We start from the raw sequence: 24,885 nt of genomic DNA, 5'->3' as shown, positions 1-24,885 counted from the left end.
TGGAGGGCATGAAGAGGTTGTGAGGCTGATGGGGAGAGAGCTCTCATAAAACATGGGCATTTAGAAAGCAAAAACAAATTACTGGGAGTAATAACAGAGGCTATAAATGAGATGAATAACTTGTTTTCATTCAGAAATATTACTGGTAAAGCACTAGGCTATCTGCCTCAAAATAATGGCATCAGTGCACTGCACTGTGTTTACTCTCCGGAAGAATTCAGGTTGGAGATGCGCTCCAACAAAAGGTGGTGATACCATGAAGAGAAGGCAGGACCTTCACAGGAGGCCATAGCTTCATTTTTGATATCACTCTGCATCGTTTTAATGACATTAAGTTACAATGACTTCGCACCTAGCCAGTAGCGCGAAGGAAAATGTTTACCTGCAGACAACTAGGGAGACGTCCCAGCTGCTGATTTAGAGTCCAAAGCTAAGTGAGTTCAACCAGAGTGAATTTATGACTGCTCATTATTTAACTTAGTCTGGGATCATAATTAAAGACGGTATGGCAAGGAGAATTCCCACTGATGGCAAACAGCATCTTCTGAGACTCCAGCGAAGAGTAATCAGACACCTTTGGGGAAGCAATCAGGCATCTGTGAAAGAAAACTCTGATGTCAAGGGCCCCTCACATGGGATGCTTGTTTAAGTGTTGTGTGGCTTGCAGCACATTTAATGAGCCAGAAAGGTTAAAGCCCTTTTCCTTTTTTTCCTCCCTCAGAGTTAAAAATCATAAAGACAAACAGTATTTGATGATCCTAACAAGGAGCAAAATCAGATGGGCAGATATTTGTTGCACTCAGGATGCATCTCCAAACACATAAATGAAACACCTTTTCCTCCTCAGCTTCCTCGCCTGTACTTTTGCTGCAGCAGGTAATGGTTGGTAGCCACATGTCTGCTTGATGGGACAACATGTGAAAGCCATAAAGAACACACTGAATTGCAGAGTTAGGTCCTTGGACTGTGTAGTCTTTTAGGTAAGAATTCTCTTTACTTGTCCCCTGAGAGCAATGTGCATGATTAAGATAATAAAGAATTAGCAATCATTTTGGCATATCTGCTTGGAAGCAGCCTACAAAAAGCCAGAGTACAATATGGGATGTGACAGAGCAGTGCACTCCTGAGCCAGAGAGGACGGGCAACATAAAAGGGGAGGCAGCTTTAGCAGAGAAGGGCATGTGCAAAAAATCAAATGCTGCCACTGTTTATTATTTACAGTATCTGGTGAATACTTCATATATTCCCTGTTTAATTAATAAGTCTGCACAGAGAATCTCTAACTTTGAGAAACTTTAGATAAATCAGTACTGTATCCACGGTGAATCTTTCTGTTAAATTCAACAGACTCGATACCCTGCATGACCTAACAGCATGATCCATTGCATATCTTGAATCTGCAGCAAATTTCCTCCTCTGAAAAAGCATTGCTGCCTGATGGGTCATAATCAATCCACTAATTGCTACTATTCTGTATCTGAATATTATGCATTGTGAATGGTATATTTTAAAAACAAGATACTTAAATATGATCTGTATGGTGTCTTGAAACAGTTCCAGGGTCAACTTAAGAATTAAGCTCAGCTCACAGGCTCTGATTCAGCAAAGGTCTTATGTGTATGATTTCATTTCAGGCTTACAAGCAGTCCTCAAGAGAACTGTTTTTATATCAGATTTTGCCACCAAAAGGAAGGAATGAGATAATGGAACCAAAGAAAACCTTCTTGTTAAATACTAACACAAAAGAAATACTGGAGTTTTTACTTCCCATCTGGAGTAAAAAGTTAGCCCTCCACATTGCTTCAAGTTAAATATTTTCACCATCTTGTATTCTCATTATTGCAAACTATCTTCAAAAATAGCTCCCCTTTAAAAAAAAAAAAAGGAAAACCAAAAAAAATGGAAAAAAATAATAAAAAAAAAAGAAAGGAGTGTAGTTACAAAACAAAAGACAGGTAACATTCATCCTGGCTAACAGACTGGATCCAAATTCACTGACAGTTTTGGTTGACCTAAAATAGCCTTTCCCAGAAGACATTTTCTTCACCAAATGCTACCATTTATGGCGCTTTGCTAAGGAAAAAATCAGAGGATTTGCATGAAGTGAAAAATAGCTTTCCTGCAATGTATCTGCTGTGTATGCTAGATGGTTTCAGTTCTGTGACCCCAGATAGCTTTTGATATCTAGGAGAAAAGGCATTGCTGTTCCGCGCCAAACTGCTCAGGATACCGAGTTTGTCAATGAACAACTGCACTGCTTCATACAGATCTGAAACTCGCTGCTCACCGGGGAATTCTGAAAATTATTCTGAACATTATGCAAATTGTTCTGGGCACATTTTCCTCCAAAACAAGAAAGGCTTGCATAACGAATGCTACACTGTTTTCCAGATTAGCAGTACTGCCCACAGACTTAATAGAGTGTGACAGAAGAAACAAATTGCAAAAATTCACACCGACAAACAAATCCAAACTTCCCCTCCAGAGCTGAAGACCATCACAAACCATACCACCTTGCAGCAAGCAAAAGACACATTTTCTTGACCTTGCCTTTTCCTACAACACACACATCTAAGCACAGGGAGGGCTTGCAGGAGCCAACACGTGACAGACATTGGTCACACTGCCTAATGCAATGTGGAGAGCATTGAGATGCAACTACGAGGTGTGCAGAGGAATCTGCATAGAATAAATTTGCTATGCTAACACTATATTCTTGCATTTGTATGCTAGACTGTCTGGCTGAGAAGTGCTCTGTGCACTCAGCTTCTCAGTACTTTTGCATGAATGACACTATATAAAGAGGTACTGTATTTACTAGCTGAATAAACAATAGGTTTTGCTTTCACTCAAGTATTATGACTTCAACTTGCTTTATTTATATGTCAGTAGTTCAGAATGTGCAGTGGACCAGGCACATCATCACTGTTCACCTTTGTCAAAGAAGAGGCCAGAAACATCCGCGTTGTTACATCTCTGGAACAGCTATAACTCATCCCCGTAACCTTTGGAGGATAAGCTACAATCCATTTTGTTAGCAACACTGCAGCAACCTATTTATTTTTAAGTTCGTAAAGAAATAAGGCACCTATTTTCACTGTTCCCTGGTGCGTACAGAACGTGAAAAGTTGACGGAGCCGGTAAAAAGGATTGGCTCCCCCACCAGCTTTTACCTCCTTCAGCAACAAGCTCGAGGGAACAAAAAAAAAACATTGACAAGCATCATCCCAAGTCATGTCCGATCACGGGGGGATCATGTCCCCCAACTTGAGGGGCCTCTGTTGAGCATGTTGTAAGCCCAAATTTCCAGGTAGAAACAGTATGGAGCGTTATGGGTCCTGGACGAACCACACGGCTTGGGAAAGGACCCACGTCTCAGGCCTCAATCACGTCAGGTGTTAAGTAGCCCAGATATATAAGCATGGACTGATGTTTACACAACTCCCTTGCTCCTGTGCACTTGTTCTAAGTGGACCATGTGCACTTGGTTGAATCTCGGCTTGAGGAGTCCTTAAAAGTCAGCAAAGGGGAATCTTTCCAGATACTTCGAGGGCCCCATTAGTATCAACACTTCTCACTGCAAGACTGTCCCATTAACTTCTGACCTGAGCGTTTGCAACACTCAGTTTGTAATTGTAGGCATCAGCTATTTACTAGGAGTGTGAAAATCACCTAAAGAATTTTAAAATCTTAAAAACCATCCAGTGACGCGAGGGATATTCAGAAATGTGGCCAAAGCGGTAAAGTCTTCTCAACTATTACACTGCATGTACCAGAGGTACCTCAGCTGCACTCAAAATAAAAACTAGTCAGTTTTGTCACTTTTAGCATAACGTAACCTATTAACTTTCATGACTGCTCTGGGTAAGCAATGCATACACAGGATATACCTGAAAAAATAAATACTGACACATGTTGCTGTTAAAATACTGATTGAAAACTGCAGACCAGAGCATCAGAGCGTGATGGGGTCTCTTCATTCCTAAGATCTCGTTCTCGCTTCTGATACAAATTCTGTATCCCAAGGCTGCCTTTAATGAACATGAGGTTTATGTGCATGTATATTATATATATAAAAGTAAGCACACACAGAATAATGAGCCCTGAGAAATACACTCTTCCTTACTCTCTCAGGAAGGTGAGGCTGCTGAACACAGCTATTTTCATGATTCACATCCTCTAAAAACGGCACTTGCTGTGCCTGGCCAGGTGAAAATGCCAGGTACACAAGGGCAGCTTGTAAATCCACTTAGTTGATTCCTTCTGGCAAACTGTCCCTTCTCCTACACCTCTATCTAGGACTGGTTAAGCACCAAGTATTTCTTGATCCTTAAATCTGGAAAGAGCTATAAACAAAATTTAATAAAATCAAGGAAAACAAAGGCAGTAAATGCTATTTATTTCTAGTCGTCTTTTATCCTGTACACATTTGTCTCAGAATTTTTGATGTGTACCTGTAGCCAGGGAGTGTGTGCCAGTGCAGCTACTGCCACCTCCTTCCCAGGCCTCCTCCACGTAGCTTGTGAGCCAGCTCCTGACAGAAGCACCAGCTGTTCCACAAAAACGCTCGTGAAACACTTCAGCGAGACATTATGAAATACCCTGTCCATGTGGAACAGTTTTTTCCCCAATCACTGGTGCCAACAGGTTGATATATATGTTGAATGAAGAGGTCAGCGGTTCTTCAAAAGCCTTGTTGCTTCATAAACAAAAACCAGAACCACATCTGGATACCCCATCCCCATTCAAACACCTAGTGAATCAACACTAAGCCCTTATTCAAGATTCGCACAGGGCCTAAATTTTACTTCTGTCTCTTTTTCCTTAACATTTTTGGGGTTTTGTGCCTCTCTCAGGACTTAAGGTCAGCAGGATAATCACGGACACAGGTTGGATTGAAACAAACTCATTCTAGGTCTTCATCTCCATGGTATCCTGTGACAGTCAGTCTCACAGGTAACTGCACCCACACCTGGGATTAGTTAATTTACTGAGACACACAAACAAGGAATACTGACATACATTGTGTTATTCCATTGGTACCTCACAGCTCTAGTTAACACGACATAATGAGCAAGTAGCAAACAAATGAGCAAAGCAAGTAGCAAAGCAAGTGAGCAAAACAAATGTCATATTATTCAAGTGCAAAATTCATGATCTTAACTCACCTTTGGAAGCTTCTGTTCCCAGTGGGTTTTCCAACATGTCTGTCATATCTTGGCTCCAAGCATCCTTCACAGCGGATTTCGACACCTTCCTGTTGTTCAGGCTTTGCTGTGGTCGGAAGTTATTCCTCAAATACTCCACAGACTTGACATGGTCTTGCTGTTCAGTGGTAAATATGGAATAGAAGGCCTCCAGCTGATCATGTCGGGGAAGAAAAAGAACGTTAATTAGAAAAAAACAATGTGGCCAAATCCGGGTGGCTGATAAGAATATAAAATGGCAGGAAATATTGATGCCAAGGCTGATAAATGCATCAGGAAGTTGGGCTGCCCACTGAAATCACTGCCAACCCTCTTATCTCGGCACCGTGTTTATCCTGCCACACAGCAGAGAAGGCCTTCGAGCAACCCGCGCAAGCCGGTCCCGGGCAAGGAAACTGCCCTTGTCTGGAAGGATTTTGCATGTGGCACAGCCCCACCGAACCCCCTCTCTGCTGGCACCGTTTTGTGGCGCGGCATCGTGCCAAGAGCAGCTTCCCGGCCCTTTCAGCCCACAAGCGTTCTCCAGGAGCGGACACTGCTGCGTCTCTGACTCCCTTACGGGCACCTCGCGGCCGGGCTAGGCCTCACGGATTGACCTGGCAGAGCTTGCGCAGGAAGGGCACCGCAGCTGCCCCAGCTTTACAGGATGGGCACCCAAACCTGCATCCTGACATGAGCAGGTCGCCAACAATGCGGAGCCACCTCAGGACTCCCAGGTCCAAGGGCCCTGACCCCCTCCCAGCCACCGCTCTCTCTGCTACAGAGAAGAATAACACAAAATAAATGCATTTAGGCAGACAGCATAAAGTCCTCTGGGAAAGGAAGCTGGTGTTTCCTCCGTTGGATGCAGCTCTGAGCTATTTTTAATAAAACGTATTAACCTGTACAAAAGAACTGTAATTGGAAAACTCCCCTGTTACTTACATATTTCTTATTATTCTTAAAGAAACTAAACTAAGGTGGCATTACTTTCAGCTAATACTGTTCTCACAACTACCAAGGCTAGCATCGCATTTACTAAATGCTCGTTATCACTTGGGTCAAGGACCAAAATTAGTTGCGCTGCTGTTAGAAAGTTCTGAGCAAGACTGTAGAGGAGGAACCAGCCCTGGTCTTGTTTACCTCAGTAGTAATTACTCCCATCCCCAGCACGGATTTCAGGGCGTTCAGGATCTGTCCCAAGACTTTAAAAAGGGAGTGGAGTTGCACTCATAGCTTAATGACAGGCCACAGTTTGAAGGCTGCACATTTTTCATTAAGTGTATCTGCTCTGAAAGCTACAGAGGCGAGTGACAGAGTCCTGAAACTGGGATAAATTAGACTGCTGGCCACGCTGTAGCCTCAACTGATCGCACTGATAAAAATAATCAAAGGAAAGGGTAACAGACCAGCTAAGTGTCCTTCACTGAACCAAGAGGCGCTCACTACCACTACTTAATTTCCCTCCAAATGAGTAAACTGAAACACCCCTTCTGCTGCTGTTGCCTGCTTGCCCGCTTTGCTGGGATTGCCGATGTGAGGTGTTCACCTAAAATCCAGCAAACTTCCCTGACCTGCAGGACAGAAGGGACTCTGTTTTTACACATTTTCATTTCAACATTAACCCCAACTGGGGTGAGGAGCTGCTGGACCAGCTAGTGGAGACAGGTATGGGGATGATGTGCCTGGGAGCCGCGTGCAGCTACGGGGAGGCAGCAAAGGGATGGACTGCACAGCTCAGATCTCTTCTACTTTTCCTTAAGCAATCAGATGCTCCAGCTAACCCCTATGTTCTTCTTTACTCTCCCATGAAGGCACAGGTCCAAACTCTGCAAGGATCTACCTAGCATTTCACCTCATGCCCTGGGAGTAGTTTTGATGAAGACAGATGACAAGGCTTAAAGTTACTCTGCACATGCTCTAGAACTGGGGTAGCAACTGCTCCTCTGCAGTCAGGTGTCTAGGCTTGTATTTTGATGATGTTAATTGAATTTTTAAAGCTTCAGAGAGAACTTTTAAAATATTTTCTTCTGCCATGCTACCTTGGGGAGGTGTAATTGTATTTTAACTACTGCCACTTCAAATATGATTTTTAGCCTTCCTCTTTTTATGTGTTGAAGTGTGTATAAATCATTTCAATTTCATTTTTATTATAAAAATATTATCTACCACAAATGAGAAATTAATTGATCTATAGCTGCCAGGAAAAAAAAATTCGAGAGCTACGTTCAAGGAGTTACATTCATGCTCCTTAAGGAGTATGAGAGCTCCTGTTCAGAGGAAGAAGTGAAAAGCTGTTAAAACACTATTGTAGATACAGAAAAACCTGATCTAAAACTCCGAGTCATGTAATTACAAACTATTAAAGCCTGATGTGCACAGTTTTCTAAGGGCTGGTACATAAATGGCAATTAAAAATAATGCAACTGTTACAAGCACAATGAGATACTCCGAGGTATGCATTACAGGAGATAATGCCATGCTTAGGGTCACTGAATGCACTTAGCTTTACAATGTATCTGCAGGGTGACACGGCTTGTCCTGTTTTGTTGTCTAATTATCGGATGAGATGACAATGATGGAGTGCTGAAAATCAAACGGAGAAGCCTCCACAAATGGACCACTTCAGCACTGTCCCTTTTACAGCAAGGTATTTTGCACAAAAGCAAGGATTTAATTGGAACAGTAACAAAGCTCAAATAATATCACTTTCCTCCTCTGGGATTACAGACTGCTTCACAGGGTTTGTGATAAAGAAGGTTAAACTATGGCAATGGATTATGCTGCACCGTTTCTGTTACAAGAACAAATAATAATCATTGCAGTGGCAGGGTGGCAGTCTCTTAAAATACACTCATCTCGAGCTGCCAAGGGGAAGAATACTATTATTTATTCCACATTTGTCGCAGTATCAGTGAATGGCTGTCTGCACACTGAATTCCCAGCCCTTCCACCACACATGCCTGCATAGAGCAGCCCAACTCCAAATTTTCAAGGTTTAGCTTGGCACTGTGACTGCTGTGCAGCACAGGAAAGAAGCTATGCTGGAATAAAGTACCTTCATAGCATTATAGGGATCTATAGCTGCTACTTACCAGTTTATTGGCGTACATTAAAAATGAAAACTTGTTTTTTCTTTCCTTTTTTTTTTCTTTTTTAAAAGGGATGTCCCAACCCACCTGGCACGTCTACAGCATATAAAACTGAATGTGGGTCAGGCCTCAGAGCAACCCAGTGATAATAAACTACTTAACAGTACACTTATTGATTTGCGAACAGTGAAAAGCCTGAAGGGATTGCAATATACTGTAGGCAAGGGCAGAATTCAAAATGATCCGGACAATCGGAGAAACAGCCTGGAAAACACAAAGGGTCCGATTCACCCGGGACATGTGCACAGTCTCCTGCTTAGGCCAGCGCTGTCGCCTGCAGGAAGACGCGGCGTGAAGCAGCCGTGCTGGACATGGTGCTGTGGAAACGCAGCGAGGGAAGGGGCTCTTGCTGGCCACGCAGGGACCAGCCACATCACACTTTCGTGAAAAAGCCAAAAAAATGCACTCATCTGCAAGCGTGCAAAGAGAAGGGATTGGAGCAAGAGCAACGCGATCTCCTTGCACCCTTTCAAAACCTCTGAGGAGCAGCAGCAGCCTCTGCGCAAGTTGGTTGGGTGTGTGGGTGGCCCTGGGGGACACCTCTTGGAAGCCCTTTCCAGCCTCCGGTGGCCCAGCAACAGTGCAGGAGCACCGCAGCCATCAGATGTGTGAAGCATTTTGCAGTATTTCCTAAGCAGAACCTGTTTTCACCAACTCAGTGCCACTTGCCATTGTAGGCAGGAACTGACTTTTTATTCATACATGAATTCATCCTTTGTGGTGCTGATCCTCACAGTGGTAGCAGGTACTACTTTAATAAAGCTAACAGCTAAAAAAAAATCACTGATTATTTGATGTCTTTTCTCTGCCTCCAACAGCATCCAGTGAACTGTTTGCTTAAACTTTACAGAATTAGTCTATTTTAAGAGTTTGCTTTTGATGTCCCAAGCCAAGCCAATAAAAGGAAAGACTAGCATCAGTGGGACAACTTTCTAAAGATGACAACCTTAAAGCATCAAAGATGCACTGAGCTGGTAAACATCTGACTACTTCTATCCATTACTTTACTGTGAGCATTCTTCTCTAGACAAATCCCAGACATGGTCTCTATTTGCATTAAAAGCTGTTACGTGCTAATTTTAAAGATTTGTGTACCAGCTCTCTAAGCACATAATGGCAGCTTTGCTGTGCTACAAAAACAGTTAAGCATGGAGAATTAATGGAAACACGTCTTTTCTAATGTAATTAGTTCAAATTACTAAATCTGAGCAGAACTGGAAATCACTTACTTCACTTTCAAAAGAAAGTTTCAATTAAAAAGAATAAAAAGGAACTCCATGCAAATATTTAGACCACAGCTTAATTTAATCTCAACACAAACAATACCAAATAAATCACGGAAAGGAAACGGGGTTTCATGTTGTACCGTCTTCTCAAGACTGATGGCTCACATTCAGAAACAGCATTACTTTAGAAAAAAAAAAAATCACCAACGCTTCCTTTTTTGTCAACAGAAACTTCTTTTCCCTCCCAATGTCATTTTTGGAGAAAGTTGCTTTAAGAGGGCAAACCAGGAGCTGAACTCTACTAAAAAAAAAAAAAAAAACCAAAAAACCAAAAAACAAACAAAAAAACAAAAAAACCCCCGCACCTGACGATAAGAGATAGGAACGGGCTTCCGAAACACGATCCACTCGACGATCTCGCTGCAGGGAGGGGTGGTGAGGGAGCCCGCGTAGCGGTAGTAGCTCCCCAGGGACGTCGGCAGAAGGTCTCTCAGCACGAAGGGATCCAGGAAGGTCTCCTTCTCTGCAGAAAGATTGACAAGCAAAATTACACTTTTTTTCTAACGTGTCTTTGAAACAGACATCACATTGATAGGCAGCCTAACAACGTGTAATGGCAACAACATATTTTATCATATACATATACATATATATATATATATAAGGGAATAGGAAGACACCCTATGAGGAAGGCTCTGTTTGAGGTGCTATGCTCATCATTAAAAGAGCAGCCAGAACGCTAGTCAACGCTGTACCCAGTGTGTAGGTTCCTCCTGAGAAGGCAAACGGGTGCCAAGTGCCCTTGTTATGCCACCGCTTGGTATCAGCATGGAAATAACATCACTTAGAGCCGTTCCAGGACTCAGGAGATGGTTCCTCAGCGTTCCCTGAGCTCCTGCAGGATGGAGCCAGGTGCTGCCTGGTGTCCCTGACCACGAGTGCCCTTGGTAAAACCCGCTGCCTCTTCTCTGCAGTCCAAGAGGCACCAAGAAGGTGGTGCTTGATGGGGTCCAACATTCTGGGGAAAAACTCAGCTCTTCTTGGCCAATGCAAAGCTGAGCACTGGCAGTATTTAGCTTCAAGTAGCAGTGAAAAGATGGCAATATTTAACTCTGTGAAGGTAAATAAATAAGCAAAAGGAGGGAAGTGCCACAGGCAAGACAATCTCCCGGCCATCCCCAAGCATTTATCCTCTGCAATTTACGGTGGCTCCTGTGCCAAGGTGCTCCCTGCCCGAGGGCGGGCTGACCAGCGAGGCTCTCCTGCCCATCTCCATTCCTCCTGTCCTACATTCTGGGTGCCTCATGCAAAATTTAGGGCAGCAGGAAGCAAAGTGCTCATAGGTTCCCTTTTTCCAAAACATGAATAATCTACTAAAGCCGCAGTCTGTCCTATAATGGAAGACTGCAAACTCGCCATTAACGATTTCTTTCTGCCTAATGTATGAAGGTATCAGTCACTTTTCCACCTGCAATCAGGAAAGAAACCAAAAATAAAACATTTTTTTTTCTTTTAATAATTTGTGTTTGGTAAAAACTCTGGGGTTATACGTGAAATGATAAAATAGACATGATTGGCCAAAGTTCAAAGAGATTGTAATCAAGAAGTCATAATCAAGCAAAAGGTCGTATTTAATTTGATTTCCTGTTTAAAATCAATTGGCTTATTTTTATACAGGAAAATCGGTTAGAAAAACTGAAAACTCAGTTATGGGGCTTGATTTTAAAAGTTAGCACATATGTTCTTCACATATATATTCTTCACAACAAAATGATCTAACTTTTCTACATAAGAAACTTTCTCTTTATATGTGGAAATCAGGAGCACAATATATTGTCTGAAAAGGCATTTGAACATGCAAACATACGTGTTTTCATTAACAGCCAATGACTATAAATGGAATTGATGGGAAACATGCACATTTTAAAAAGAGCGTTCTCTTTATATCCAGGCTAATTGGGAAATTTAAAAAATATTGCTTTAGTTATAATTAACAATTAAACTATTTTTAACTACTATAACCTTTTACTTAGAACTACGAAAACACTTAAGATGCTGGACAAAACCATTCCATTAAAAACTTGGAGTGTCCCTTTATCAAAGGATGACAGGAGAGCAGAGCTCATTTTATACTTTCAAGGATTTCTGTGCCATATGCTGACAATATTATATTTTAATAATTAATTGTTCATCAAAGGAAAAGATGAAGAACAGGGATGCTAAATTCAAAGTTATTCAAATTGCAAAAATGAATAATGCATGACTTTTATATTAAATACACACTGTATTAAGTAGTCTACATTTCCTCCAACTCTGCCTTTCATTTTTAAACATTTTGAACTACAATATGAATAATCAACCAAGGGAAGCTTATTTAGACAGAGAAATACCTTATCTGAATGCAAACTGGAAGTATCCAACTATGATTGAATTTTGGTTATCAATTAGGGAGGTTTTTTTCCTAAGCACTTGGAAAGAAACAGCCAGCTTCGAAAGAGGAATATTTCTTGAGGAAAAAGTAGCTTTGCTACCACACAGTTTAAGTAGGGCAGGGTGTACCCTATCTAATTTTTCATGGCCACAAGCAATGCTGTAAGTTTTCATTAATGAATTTCAAAGATTAAAACAAAAAAAAACATATAATTGGATTAAAATGACTATTACAATAGATGATAATCAATTGATTATGCTTTAATAAGCTAATACTTCTGAAAACACTTATTTCATTTGTATCATTTCCACCTTAGATGCATAGTGCAGCCTCAGAAACCAAGGTGTCAAGCAGGTCTTCAGGGAAACTTAGATATTCAGAAGTCTACTCCCATACCTGTCAGGATTATACAGCAACAGTGAATGCAATGAGGTTGTGCTCCTGAGAGCCTGAGCTGCCTCTGAAAAAGGGACTTTAAAGTCACGTAGTTACTTTCAAAATTCTAATCTTAAATCAAAACAGATTATTCTTGGTAAATCCGTAAGAACCCATTTGCAAGCTAGGTGACAGCATATTCACTGAATATGCTAGACATATAAATCTTTACACATATACCTATGTATATACAGATACGTGACCCTTATTATAAGGAAAAGAACAAGGTTGGCAACCTTCCCTCCTGGCTTCCACGTCTGGCTCCCATTTCTCCTTCTCATGCTCGGCACCGGCCTGGGCTGTGTCCAGGAAGAGCCTGAGCAGGGTGAAGAGCAGGAGAAACGGCCTGGCCAACGCTGGCGGCTACGCAATCCGCCGTGTCGGGAGAATTAAAACCAATATCAAGATACTGCTTTGTGCAGACAACAGGCAGGTTAAAAAAAAGAAGAAAAAAAGCCACAAATGCAGCAGGGAAAACGCGGGCCCCGCAGGTATCTGCCAACGGCCTCCTGGCAAAGCAAAGAGGCACCTGAAATGCCCACTGAAAGGCCCCACCAAGGCAGCACCAGCAGGCTGGTTTTACAGAGTAAACGTCGTGTCGTGTTTAAAGCACCAAGGCCTGTAAAAAAAGTTCGCTCTGATATTCCCACACAAAAATTAACGAGGAGCACCGATTCCTTGTTGACAATTAAGACAACGAATGTGACATTTAAACCGCGACTGTTCTACAGCATAAAAGGACAATATGGTATTTTTGATTCTTGTATTCACAAAAAAGAGAATTAATATAGCCAGCTGGTAACAAATTTGACCTTCTGATGCAACATTCATGTCCACCGCTTGATCTTCTATAACAGTAATGGGAAAGGTCATTGGGGAAACTAGAAGAAAAACACACAAGCAAGCAGCATGTTCTAGTTTCATGTTTATCTGTAAGCCAATAGGAAAACTTGCATTTCATTCTCTATTTTTAGACTAATACTGTAGGAAGCACATATTTCTGCGGCATGTGCAAGCTCCCTTTTGCAAACTGATGTGTAGCAACAGAACATAAAAATGTAGGACTGAACAACTTTAAGACAGCACTGGATGAACAAGTATCTGTTTCAACAGCTTCCAAAATTCTACTTGTCTCCCAGGCAAAGAAATAATCTTCATTTTTTCAATCTAGTCTCATTAGCTACCTTATAATAATGGTCAGCACATTCCTTGGTTGGGTCAGTAATTCTCCTTCCTTTTTTGCAAGGGTGCATTGGGGCTAAGATGCATTTTTGGTACAAACAACCCAAAGTCAGGGCAATCGTAGTGTGTTTTAAAGAGTTGACCTATGTTACACAGTGTGTCAAGGCATCACCCCAAGATGTGAAGTAGTTGTGCCCAGTAGCTTTCCCAGCAGAGGACAAACCAGATCTTAAAAACAGGTATTCACAGCTAATCTCCACCAACTACTGCATTTTTTTTATTGCAACCTGATATCAAGAAGTATTGTCATCAGTTGAATGTTCAACTTCAAGCAGATTGACTGATCTGCTAAAAATAAGTTATGGTAACATGCTGGATAAAGATAGCGCTGTATTTTATCCCAATCACTGTGAGGTAAGAGGGTTCTTGAGATATGTAGGTAAACAGCATCACAACTATCTGTGATCAAAACCCTTCGCAAATCTACCAGAAACTTGGATCACAAGAAAATAACTATATGCCAAGTCCGTTTATATCTCATGAAATGCTTTGGGACTTTCATCATGCTTTTCTGCAAGAAAACAGGAACTTGGCTGCACTGAAAACAGTATCTTAAAATGAGCTTATTTCCAAAATTAACGTATGTGCAATGCCTGATAGGTGGAAGCGCTACCCAGCTACACTTTGAATAACTGAAATCTGCAATACCAATATGAAGAGCTTTGAAAGTCTCCCAAATTTGTTAAACAATGTTACTGCCAATTTTGTTTTCACAATGAGCCAAGTCATTCTAAAGCTTCTGCATTCAAACATTTAAAAACAAACACGCAAAAATAATCAAAAGGACACCATGCTGCACACCCACCGAGCCAGAACTTCCCAGATAAAGCAGCCTGCACACCAGAGAGGAACCCGATTCACTGCAGTGATTTTAAAGATGCAATTACAAATATTATATGTTATTTTAACTAAAAAGATGTTGAAATGAGTACTCGCTGTGTAAATCCTGCATGCAGAGCAGTTTTTGACAGTCCTCTGCATGCAGTGTAATTCAGGTCATTTATTGTGTAATTATTATTCTCACTTTATTTATTTTTTTTTTAAGACCTTAGCAATGTGAGGAGCTATAAGGACATAGAAAGCACTGCATGGTGGGAAGGAAGGCAATGAGATACTAACATAGCCCTTACGTAGGGAGCCTGCAGTCTAATTTAATCTGAGAAAATCAGCAAGCAGTAAAAAGAACAGGAGGAAAGAGAAAAAAGGCAAATCTCCCAAGTGGAAATAAAAAATCCAGTTGAAAATTTGCATGCCAGGTGTCTCAACCTTAATTTTTCTCCCTCCCTCTTTCGAAATAGTTTAAGAGGAAAAGGTTCAGCTCGGGTGGGAGAGGTAGGGGGAGCTTAACCCCTTTACAAAGAAGTAGAAAAATAACACTGAGCCTTTAATGCTGAAATAGTGCCAATGCAGTCCCGGGTTGCACACCTCACCACACTCCAAACCCACCAGCACGGCATCCCATCCTTCCTTCGAGGTCTTTGCTCACACTCACAAGCAACCTGAATTTAGTCTTTTCTTAAATTGGGAGTTCTCACCTTTGCAATCATCTTTTATTAGTTTTTTTGTGTGAGATCTGTTAATCACACGCCAGTTTGCTGGCCTCTACCTAGCCACGACCAGCACCGCGTGCTGCAGAACAGACAGGTGAAGGACCAGAGATTTCCAACACGTCCGTCACTTCTGCTTTTAACCATCGCAGACCCCTGCAGCTATGCACAGAGCTGCCCTATATAAAGGTGTGAACTTATCACCTCTGCTTGCATCCTCCTTTCCCACCTCCCGCCTCCTCCCCTTTGCTCCGCCGACGATCCTGTCCTGGCCCCCTTCATGCTGCTGCTCTCCCTGTGAACACGAGAACAGAGTGGAAAACAAAAGAATATACCCAGATCATCCCTGAGGAAACAGGGGAAAAAAAAAGAAAATGCTCTTCAACATTTCGTTCTTGGTTTAGCACGTCGTGCTTCTCTGCCTTTGATGCTCTTCCTTGATCCAAATTGGGCTTTTGCTTCCTTCAAAGTTTTCCTTTAAAAGACAGGGTCCCATGATGGTACACCTCACCCTCACCCCTTCCCCATCACCTTTCTTCTCTACAGCCCTTCGATATGTGGTGCAGAGAGCAAACAGCTTGTCAGGTGGTGTTATGGTTCGAGCGAAAAACAAAAGAAAAAACCTGTCATGCTGCTAATGGTGTTTTCTTGTTATTATGCCTGCTGGTGTGATAGATCCACAGGGTAACTAACACTGTCTGGATCGCTTCCTTTTTAGTGCTGATTTATTTTAACAGGTTATTCGCTGCCTTTTTGTCTAGGACAACTGTAGGGATGTGCAACATGTTTATCCTCCATCCTCACTGTACTTGGGCACTGTCTCCTTAGCAGCCCTGGACACCCTGGTAGTCTCTACCAATCTGTAGAGCCTCCCCCAGCTCTAGGAAGACCTGCAATCACTCTCTGCTCCACGCTGAGCTTAAGTTATGGCCCTTTAATAACACAAAGGCAGAGAAAAAAAAAAAAGCAGGACATTTTCCCCACTCCCTTTTTAACGAAGCAAAGGCTCCTCTGCTCCCCTTGCTGCACTCCACGCCAGCAAACAAGCAACAGATGCAAGTGACTCACTTTGTACCTGAGCTTTTGATCTGGCTGTGCTTTGATTTTCCATGCTCGCTTTTGACAAGGAAGGGAATGAGAGCCCCGTTTCTGTGGCATTAAGAGCGGCTTCTCTGCAGTGTAATTTATTTGTGCTTTACTGATAACTTCCTGCTGATCAGTGGAGATTCCCGGGGAAGAGCGCGGAGAGCAGGACAGTGCAGTAAGTCAGGGTTTGCCTTGCTGCAAAACAGCTGGCTGCAAAACACTTCACATGGGCCTGGGCTGGCGCTGGCTGCTGCTCCTGCCCATGTTTTTTGCCAGCGTGGCAAGCCAGGACTGCGAGGAGCACGTACGCACCCACGTGTGGGCAAGGGAACACACTGCAGGACCCCCAGTGCCCTCAAGGACACGTGTTAGAGAAGGTCATTTTAGAGAACTGGCATCAGGGAAGGGCACGGTTATTTTAAGGCCTTTCAGGCAGCCAGTAAGAGCAAGGGAAAACCATCTCTAGGAGGCTTAAATACAAAAGAGTGCTAAAAAGGGCAAGCCAAAGACAGCAGAGGTGGGAAAGAGCAATGTTTCTCTGCAATAGCTCCCTCTTGCTTGGCGTTCCTCAGAGATCTTGCTGAAGAATACAGCGGACAAAAGCTTTTGTAGCCATTTGAATGTAAATCAGCTGTAAAAGGCACAACTTGGTATTTAGGTTCCCACAAGGACACAGCACGTACTATTTCCAAGGTCCAGGGAGCCTCCTCTGCGTCTGCAGGGCAGGACGGGCTCATGCAGGCGCTGAGCTCCTCACCGTGCTCATGGTGGCACCAAAGTGGCGGCAGTAGAGGCCAAACTGCAGCACCACAACACGGTGCCTTTGTGATTCCAGGGTGGCCTCTGGGGTTTGGGACCACTGACACGTGAGGTGAAGGTACCGCTCGGCAGGAAGACGTGGTGCAAACCTGAGAGAGCGTCCTTGTTGCTCCACAATGTTGGTGGGATGTTTGGCACACCACTGGTTTCCCTTCCAGCCGAGAAAATTTACATGGTTGTTCTTGGAAAATTAAGGTAAACGTGACATTAAGAGTCTAGAAAATTAGTCCTGGAGACAAGGAAATGGAGAGAATTCTGAGTAGCAACTAAGCCTGCATTGATTTTTATGTGCATGTTTCTCTATCATTGTTACTAAGCTGGTGACACTGTGAAGGGCACAATTATTTATGTTCCATCAAATTAGTGAGTAATTCAAATCCCTGACGAAATCTCAAGCAAAAATTGCTTTCCCTGCCACAGAAAGTCTTTCTGACATTTAAATTGTACACTTACCCCTGGAAGGGTATTTAAAAAAATAGAAGAACTTCACAGAAAAAGACAGAAAGCTATATAAGAAAAGGGAGAAACCACATCACTTCTCTTCAGTATCATCCCTATACACGACTAAGAATTAACTACGCAAAGAAACTCTGTGGTTGGATGGAGAGAGACAGAAAGGAGGAGGAAATATCACTTAAATAAGCATGTTGGGATGAGGGACATGCCCGGAGTGGAGCCCAGAGGCTGGTACCTACAAACACGGTCCAATTTCAAAGCAATGTGGCCACCTCAGCATTACGCACTCCTGATTTCCGCACTACAGGCGTGTGCCTCTCTACTAAGTATCTGCAAATAACATGGGCACAGAAATGCTACGTACAAAGAAACTTAAGGTTTCTATTTTGCCCTTCTCCATTCTCTTCTCTTAGGCTAGACCCTGGCACAACACGCTCCTCTCCCTTCCCTCTCGACCACGCTGTCCAAAAGCCACAAGACTTTTCCACTGTATTTCAGCCAAAAGTCCATGCTCGCTTGGCATCCCTCTCAAATGCAGCCAAACGGCTGTCGAGAAGGGCCTTTTCAGGCAGATTCCTAAAACTGTGCTCACACGAGATGCAAGAAAGCTACATGAAGAAAAGAAAGAAGAAAGAAAAACTGGCTGGAATGAAAAACTCATGTCTTCACTATTAGGCTACATCATAACATTTAAAAAAGAGATACAATATTAGAATTTTTCACTGAAGCATTCCATCAATATTTAAACTAAAGAGAAGAACTTCTTTGAACAAGTACTTTGTAGGAGGAAATTCCCTTATTTAACACACCAAAAAAAGCTGTAGAAAAGGGCCTTTAATCAGGCCCTTTGAAACAGGAAGGAAAGCAAGATTTTCCTCTTTTTCTTCCTTAATGTTTTTAAAAGGAAACAAGCTATTGAAATATATCAAGCGATTTCCTTCACTTGAAACACTAGTAGCCTTCAGTGCATTGTGAGCAAAACAAAAATAAACGCCTTTTATCCACCCAGATTTCACTGCGGGGAGGCAGCTCCAAGACGGACTAATCATTGCACGGGCAGGGAATCACAGTCTTGGGATCGTGTCGCATCCTCCCCAAAGAATTATTTGGGGAATGGAATAATCTTCCTAGGCACCGGGGGGATTACACACGAGCAGCTATTTCAGCTGCTGCAGCGAGGAGCTAGAAAGGGAGCAGGAAAAAAAAGGGAGAGCTGGATAAGCAACCATAGACCTTGCAGGGGGTAGAGTGCCTTGAAATAGGAGGCAGGTAGAAAAGAAATGTAAAAGAAATATTTTGATCCAGTTAAACGGCAGCTTGGCTTCAGCGTCAAATTACTCAACCACCGAAAAATCCTTGCAGCCCGTCTCGTCCTCGCTTTATTTTTGCTAGCCTGTTCTGCTACCCAGTGGGAGCCAGATAATAACATCTATTTTTGTGGAAAACAACATAGCTTTTCAGCTCAGTGTGTTGTTTTTATTTCACAGCAGAACACTGCAATTTATAAACAGCAAAACCTATGGAAAATTCACTAAATGAAGGACTTTACGGCGTGCTATCATTTAACCCCTATTTTTCATTTTCATTGGATTTATTGGTGTTCCCAGCTACAACGTTAAATGGCTCTGGAAGTACAGTAATTAATCCAAAATCCTATTTGTTTTAATCTAACACTGTCAACTAGTTTTAGGTTTGCTGTTAGGAGAAAAAAAAATGTTTGTTAAGCTCTACAGCACTAGCTAATGTCTAAAGACAATCCTCCGAAAAGGTGCAAAGATGTTTTATCACAGCTCTGTAGATAGATGGGACGGAGATTTATTATGGTACCTAGCACCATTCCAGCAGATGCCTTTTGAATTATAATGAGATTATTAAAACTTTACAAATCATTATATTAAAATCTGACAAGAGTACTTTTGGAACCGGAGCATCTTGATGTCATTGCTAATGATGCATTACCCATGATAAGGCTTCAGGAAAATTCCTAACTAAAAACTGGTTATAAAATTATAAAATATATTAATATTTATTTCAGTACCTGCTATAAGTTCAAGGATAATAGGTTTATATGCATCAGAACAGCCGAATGATCATATTTATGTCAGCATTAGAAAGATGTTCATCTGCTGCATACTTTAATTAATTTTCACAGATAGTTAATTTTCTGTTTCATTATCAGCTCCCTAAATTTGAAAGACAAATAATTTATAAACAAATAGAAACTTCAGAGAGGAGTGTTTTTAGAGCAAACAGAAGACAGATAGCAGGAGCAAAGCATCCGCGCTGCCTTCGAGTACTAATACGAATGATAGATTGTCCTCGGTTTTGATGGATAACTTACGCATTCCGGAGCACTGACTGAAAAGAAACAAATTGTTTAGCGTTAACCCCCACCCGTTTTCAGGTAACAAACGACTCGGATCTTTACCAGTCAAATAATGCCCTTAACCCCCTTAAGCATGAGGAATGCCCGACGTGTCCTTCCGGGGTGACCGATCCCTTAAGGACGAGACTCCGGCCCTTCTCCCCTTCCCGCAAGAACAAAGTTTAAGGGCTACTTACCGTGATGTACGACGCCCTTCAACCCATGGATAATGGGATCCAGCGCGGAATTGTCCCTCTGGCTGACCTACATGCAAAGGATACGGCATTGGTTACATCCACGCTGGCATCGGACAGAACTGGCTCAGTTTAATTTTCTAACAAGGGAAGAAATTACGTTAGCAAATGCACGGCCGGGCTCTCGTGCTTGCAAGGGCTCTTCACCAAGCGCCAAAGATACGTGGGGCAATAAAACTATTTGAAGACAGTTAAAACAAAAGAAAGCTTCCTCAGGATTCATTAAAACATCCGCAATATGAGTACTCCAGCAAAGACTATAAACTCTGAGCTGATTTTTCCCCAGTTGCTTCTGCTTTCACCGAGAAGCGCTGCAACAAGCAGAAGGTACCATGGAAGGGCCTGTCCCTTCCTCGCACCGGTATAAACCTGGGCCTGCCACGGAAATCGGGAAAGCTGGTGCCCTGTCCACCATGGAGGTAGATCTTGGCATCACTTTGGTTTTCTTTTTTTTTTTTTTACCTTTCTCTTCTCCCGAGGTATCAAAGGGCTACCTCACAATTTCCATGAATACGTCCCATTATTTAAGACACCTGCCAACTTGCTTTTGGGAAATGAATACTGCCATGCTCCTCATTCACACAATGCCATATTTCCCCCCAACAACAGAAATCTCAGCAGTGTCAACAGTGTTTTTGGATATAGGGCTCCCAGCGGTGAAAGGCATCAAATGAAGGTGCCGAAAAAATGGAGCTAAGGCTAATCTCAGGCACGGCCCTTGATACTGTTTGGTCATTTCTGTGTTATCAATTACAGCTCTTTCTTTCAGTAACCTTTTCAGCAGTTTTCTTTGCTGAGGAATTTTTACAGAAAGCACACACACAAAAAGCAGGAGTAAAGGGATATTACCACAAAAATCACAAATATCAACAACCTGTTGGAGGAGAAAGGCAGATTCCCACGGCTCCAGTCCCACAGGCCCCAGCCTGCCTCTTCCCTGGCTCCTTCCCCATCATTAGCACAGGAATCTTAGAAAACTCACTACTTTTTAAGCTAACTGCATTGCAATACTTTTTTTTTTTCTCCTGTTTATTTGTATTTTGGCCTTTGAACTACTGCACAGTGCTCAGGACCCATTTTAAGCTCTCTTCCATAGCGGGGAAAAAAAAAAAGAAAAAGGGTTGTTTTGCTTTGGTGTTTTAAGTGGAAATAAAAGATCCTGTTCTCATCAGAGCACTCCAGGACTCGCTACTATCAGGTAGGGCAAGATTTGCAAGAAAATTACGAACATGGCAAGAGCTGCTTTGAAATATATACAGCTTAGATGTTTCTGGCAATAACATTATTAGGCCTGAAGGCTGCGAGTTCTTTGAAGCATGAACTTTTATATGCCCAAAGGGGTGCTCTGTACACTTTGGGCTCTGTATAAATAATAATCACAGCACACTGAACCCAATGACCCACTTTGTAGGTTCTGTCTGGCTTCTGGCAAATCAGCAGTAAACACTTCAAAAAATGCAGAGCTATTGGAAGACATGTTCCTGCATCTTTTCCATTTATTTAGGTTTCTCCAAGCCATGGATACCACTAAAAAAAAATCATTAAACAGCTACTAACAATTTAGTATATAACTGGAAGAAAAACTTCCTCTAGACTTGAAGCATGTTTTATTCGTAGTTACTTAACCATAAGTTGTAGAGAGTTTAATTTTGTTCGCTTTGTTTTTATTTCTAATGACAGCCACAACCAGTCTCAGGGAAGTAAATACCTGGAAAGAATCCTAAAGGTTAAAAACCTTCCTTTTGGGATTTTCTGCCAAGATAGATCAATTCTTAGCCTATCAGGCTAGGCAGTGGCCCTTTGCTGCACCGAGGTGCTGTATCTCCCACAGATCCAGCTAAGCAAGTATTGTGAGAAGGCGTTCAGCAAACGCAGTGTTCTTCAATAGCGTGAAATCAAAAGCCATGTTCTGTCCTTGGAGGTAGCAACAGGAACGCGCTGTGCAGCTGTAGTCACATCTGCTCCAAGGGCAGCCAGAGTGGGATCTCATGCTTCTCTCAAAATCACACACAAACAAGTAGCACTTGGGGAGATTTCAGTTACGTCCTGATTGGGATATAGTCTTATTTTCCCTCTAGATGTTTTTCTTTTTTCTCCTTACACTCACATATGTTTCTCCCACATCTCAGTACACCCATTTCAGGATCTTGGTAAGACCACAAGAAAAGTGCCCCAAAGTTTTCTCATTTTGTGTAACAGCTCTGGCTTCAGAGAAAAACTTTTATCTTTCTTTTTCCTTTAAGTTCTTAAAAAAATCCATCCGTGAATTTCTTTTCTATCTTTCTGCACTTGTCTGTATCCTTTTGCTGTCTGTGTTCATAGACAAGAGAAGGTTTCTGAAACCCCAAATGTCAAGTCCTATCTCTAATGCTTTATGCCTGTGGTTTAACTGGCCTAGAGCTACCGTGCTGGCGCAGATCAGAGATTCACCCGCACAAGAATCCTGTCTCTGACAACAGCTGATACTTAAAAGAAGCGGGAAGTGGGGAGAGGAAAGGGAAAAAAGGACAACATCTCTAGAATAAAAAGCGTCCTTCTGATCTCCTTATGATTTTGTGCCATAAAGCTTGAGGTTATATTCCTTTACAAACTGTTTTTCTCTATTTTGTTATATAATCTCTACTGTAGTAGTATTTTTTTTTATCTTACGAATATATCCTAAGGGGCAATGGTGATGAATTCTCCAGACTGACACCTTGGCTGCAGAGCTACAGGAAGCCTGTACATCTGCAACCAGCTTGTGACATCCAGGCTGCATCCAGCAAGAGAGCTGTGAGAGCAGAGCAAGGCTTTGCTTGCCCCGTGAGAGGAGGGCAATGAGTTTCCCCTCCTGTTTCAAGGGGCAAACGCAGGAGAAACACCACGAATGAAGACTTCTCTGGCACGAGGAACCCGTGCACAAACTTGCTATGCTGCCAGTTGTGAGGGTCCATGCAGTTGTGAGGGCTCTGCGCAGCAAGGGTTCATGACAGAGAGAGAAATCATCAGCCCAAAATAGCCTTAAAAACACCTGCAGAGCCGTCACCACCAGCGCTGCTCCCTGAAGAAGATGCACTCGCTCAAGTCTGACTAACACCATATAGGTCTGCAGCAAACTGGATAAATACTGCTCACGAGCATCATTTATAATTGAATGATGCCTGTAATCCTCTTTGGCAGAAATAAATAGGTAACTATCACGCTAATTGCAAGGGGAAAATAAATACAGGAATATCATTATGCAGTTTCTATGCTAAGAGAGCTCCCACCATAGGGGAAGTGCGGGATGAAGGTGAGAGGAGGAAGCAAAGACTCTGCTTGTCAGAACCTTTGGGTGCCTTCAGGTGCATATGCCAAATCTGGGCTTGACTTTAATGCAGTGAATGAAAGAAGCACTTCACCATGTAGGAAAAGGTCCTGCCCAAGCGGCCTCGCTCTGCAGTCACAAATGGGGACGTTCTTCAAGCGAAGGCACGGTGGAAATCGTTACCCTGGGCAGGCTGCACTTAGCTACAGCTCCTGCTTCGCCGCGACCGAGCGCTGGTTCCTTCCCATGGTTGATCAAGCACAAACTTCTCGACACCGGCGTTAGCACCTTTCAGCAGTGCCACTGGCTGCAGCCTGCTCGGAAGAGTGTAATGCAATCATACATACAAGTTTTTAATGCTTTTAACTGCGGAAGAGCAAAGTTCCCACAACGCACGGAGCAGGAGCATGATTGGAGGATGGACAACACCAAAGCCGCATGGATCACGCTTGTAGGATGTGAAGATGGACTCTGTAGGGCAAGGGGTTATTTACTCTGCAGGGAGCCACTGTGTTACGGCACTTCTGAGCTCAGCATGGCCTAAAGAGTTAAAAGATGAGTTCACATCTTCTGTCATTCATTGTACATCAAGGAGCGGAAGCTCTCTGCTCTGATTATTTTACAGAATAAGCCCAGAGTTTCTCCAAGCCTCTGTTTTTACAAAAAATAGCAAAATTGTTAAGTGCTATAATCTGTATCGCCTGCTATAATTTAAACTACTGCCAAGATCACATAAGCAAACCATGGCCGATGCTTCTGCTGGTATCCCTTCGATAAAGCGCAACAACAAAAACAACAAACCGGCAAAACCTTTTGAGCCATCTAACGCACGAGCTGTGTTCAGATTTGGGTTTGCAATGACTTTTGTGAGAAAACTAAAGATAACGAAAAAAGCTGGGGATGCTGCCCCAGCTATCTCCAAGGCAGCAAGAAGGGCCATACAGCTAAAACAAATCTTAGGCTGGAGAGCCCTGCCCAAGGGCAAAGGCTCCCCCTGCTCTCCTGTGCCCCCTTCCCATTGCTCTGGGCAGCCTCTCCAAAAACCAGGTTTTCCTTCCATTAACCAACAGGGCAATGGCCAGGGCAGCACCACAGAGCTCTCTGACGATCACCCATAAGAGCTACCTTGCTAGAAATAGGCAAAAAATAATAGCTTGAACCACCCCGATACGAGGACTGTGCTTTCCTTTTAAAAATATGCTTAAATAGGTCTGCTGCATTGAGGAAAAGGGTGTGGGGAGAAAAAAAAAAGGAAGAAAAACCTTCCATTCTGAGCAATATGAAATACAAATTTCTCCCTCATCTCTACCTAAAAAACTCTGGCATTTAGACTTATTAAACTGTCATAAATTTGCAGCAGCTGCTTTCAAGCTCATTAAATGGGCTCACAGACAGTACTG

The 24,885-nt window shown here is 42.6% G+C and overlaps 1 protein-coding gene across 1 annotated transcript in view; it reads right to left on the bottom strand.

Annotated features, from left to right (window-relative positions):
* Nucleotides 1–24,885, bottom strand: part of PTPRG (protein tyrosine phosphatase receptor type G) — a 375,249-nt gene that overhangs the window by 84,083 nt on the left and 266,281 nt on the right. The window contains exons 6-8 of the mRNA XM_088528261.1: nucleotides 20,143–20,209; nucleotides 9,930–10,087; nucleotides 5,169–5,361 (exon numbers count right to left, since the gene is read on the bottom strand). Of these exons, the coding sequence (XP_088384387.1) occupies nucleotides 5,169–5,361; nucleotides 9,930–10,087; nucleotides 20,143–20,209 (418 nt within the window). The remainder of the gene's footprint in view (nucleotides 1–5,168; nucleotides 5,362–9,929; nucleotides 10,088–20,142; nucleotides 20,210–24,885) is intronic.

Source organism: Tinamus guttatus, unplaced genomic scaffold, assembly GCF_059628265.1.
Source record: "Tinamus guttatus ecotype Peru unplaced genomic scaffold, ASM5962826v1 Tinamus_guttatus_pri_ptg000307l, whole genome shotgun sequence".
NCBI lineage: Eukaryota > Metazoa > Chordata > Aves > Tinamiformes > Tinamidae > Tinamus > Tinamus guttatus.
Note: the sequence above shows the minus strand (reverse complement) of the source record. Positions and strands in the feature narration are given on the sequence as shown.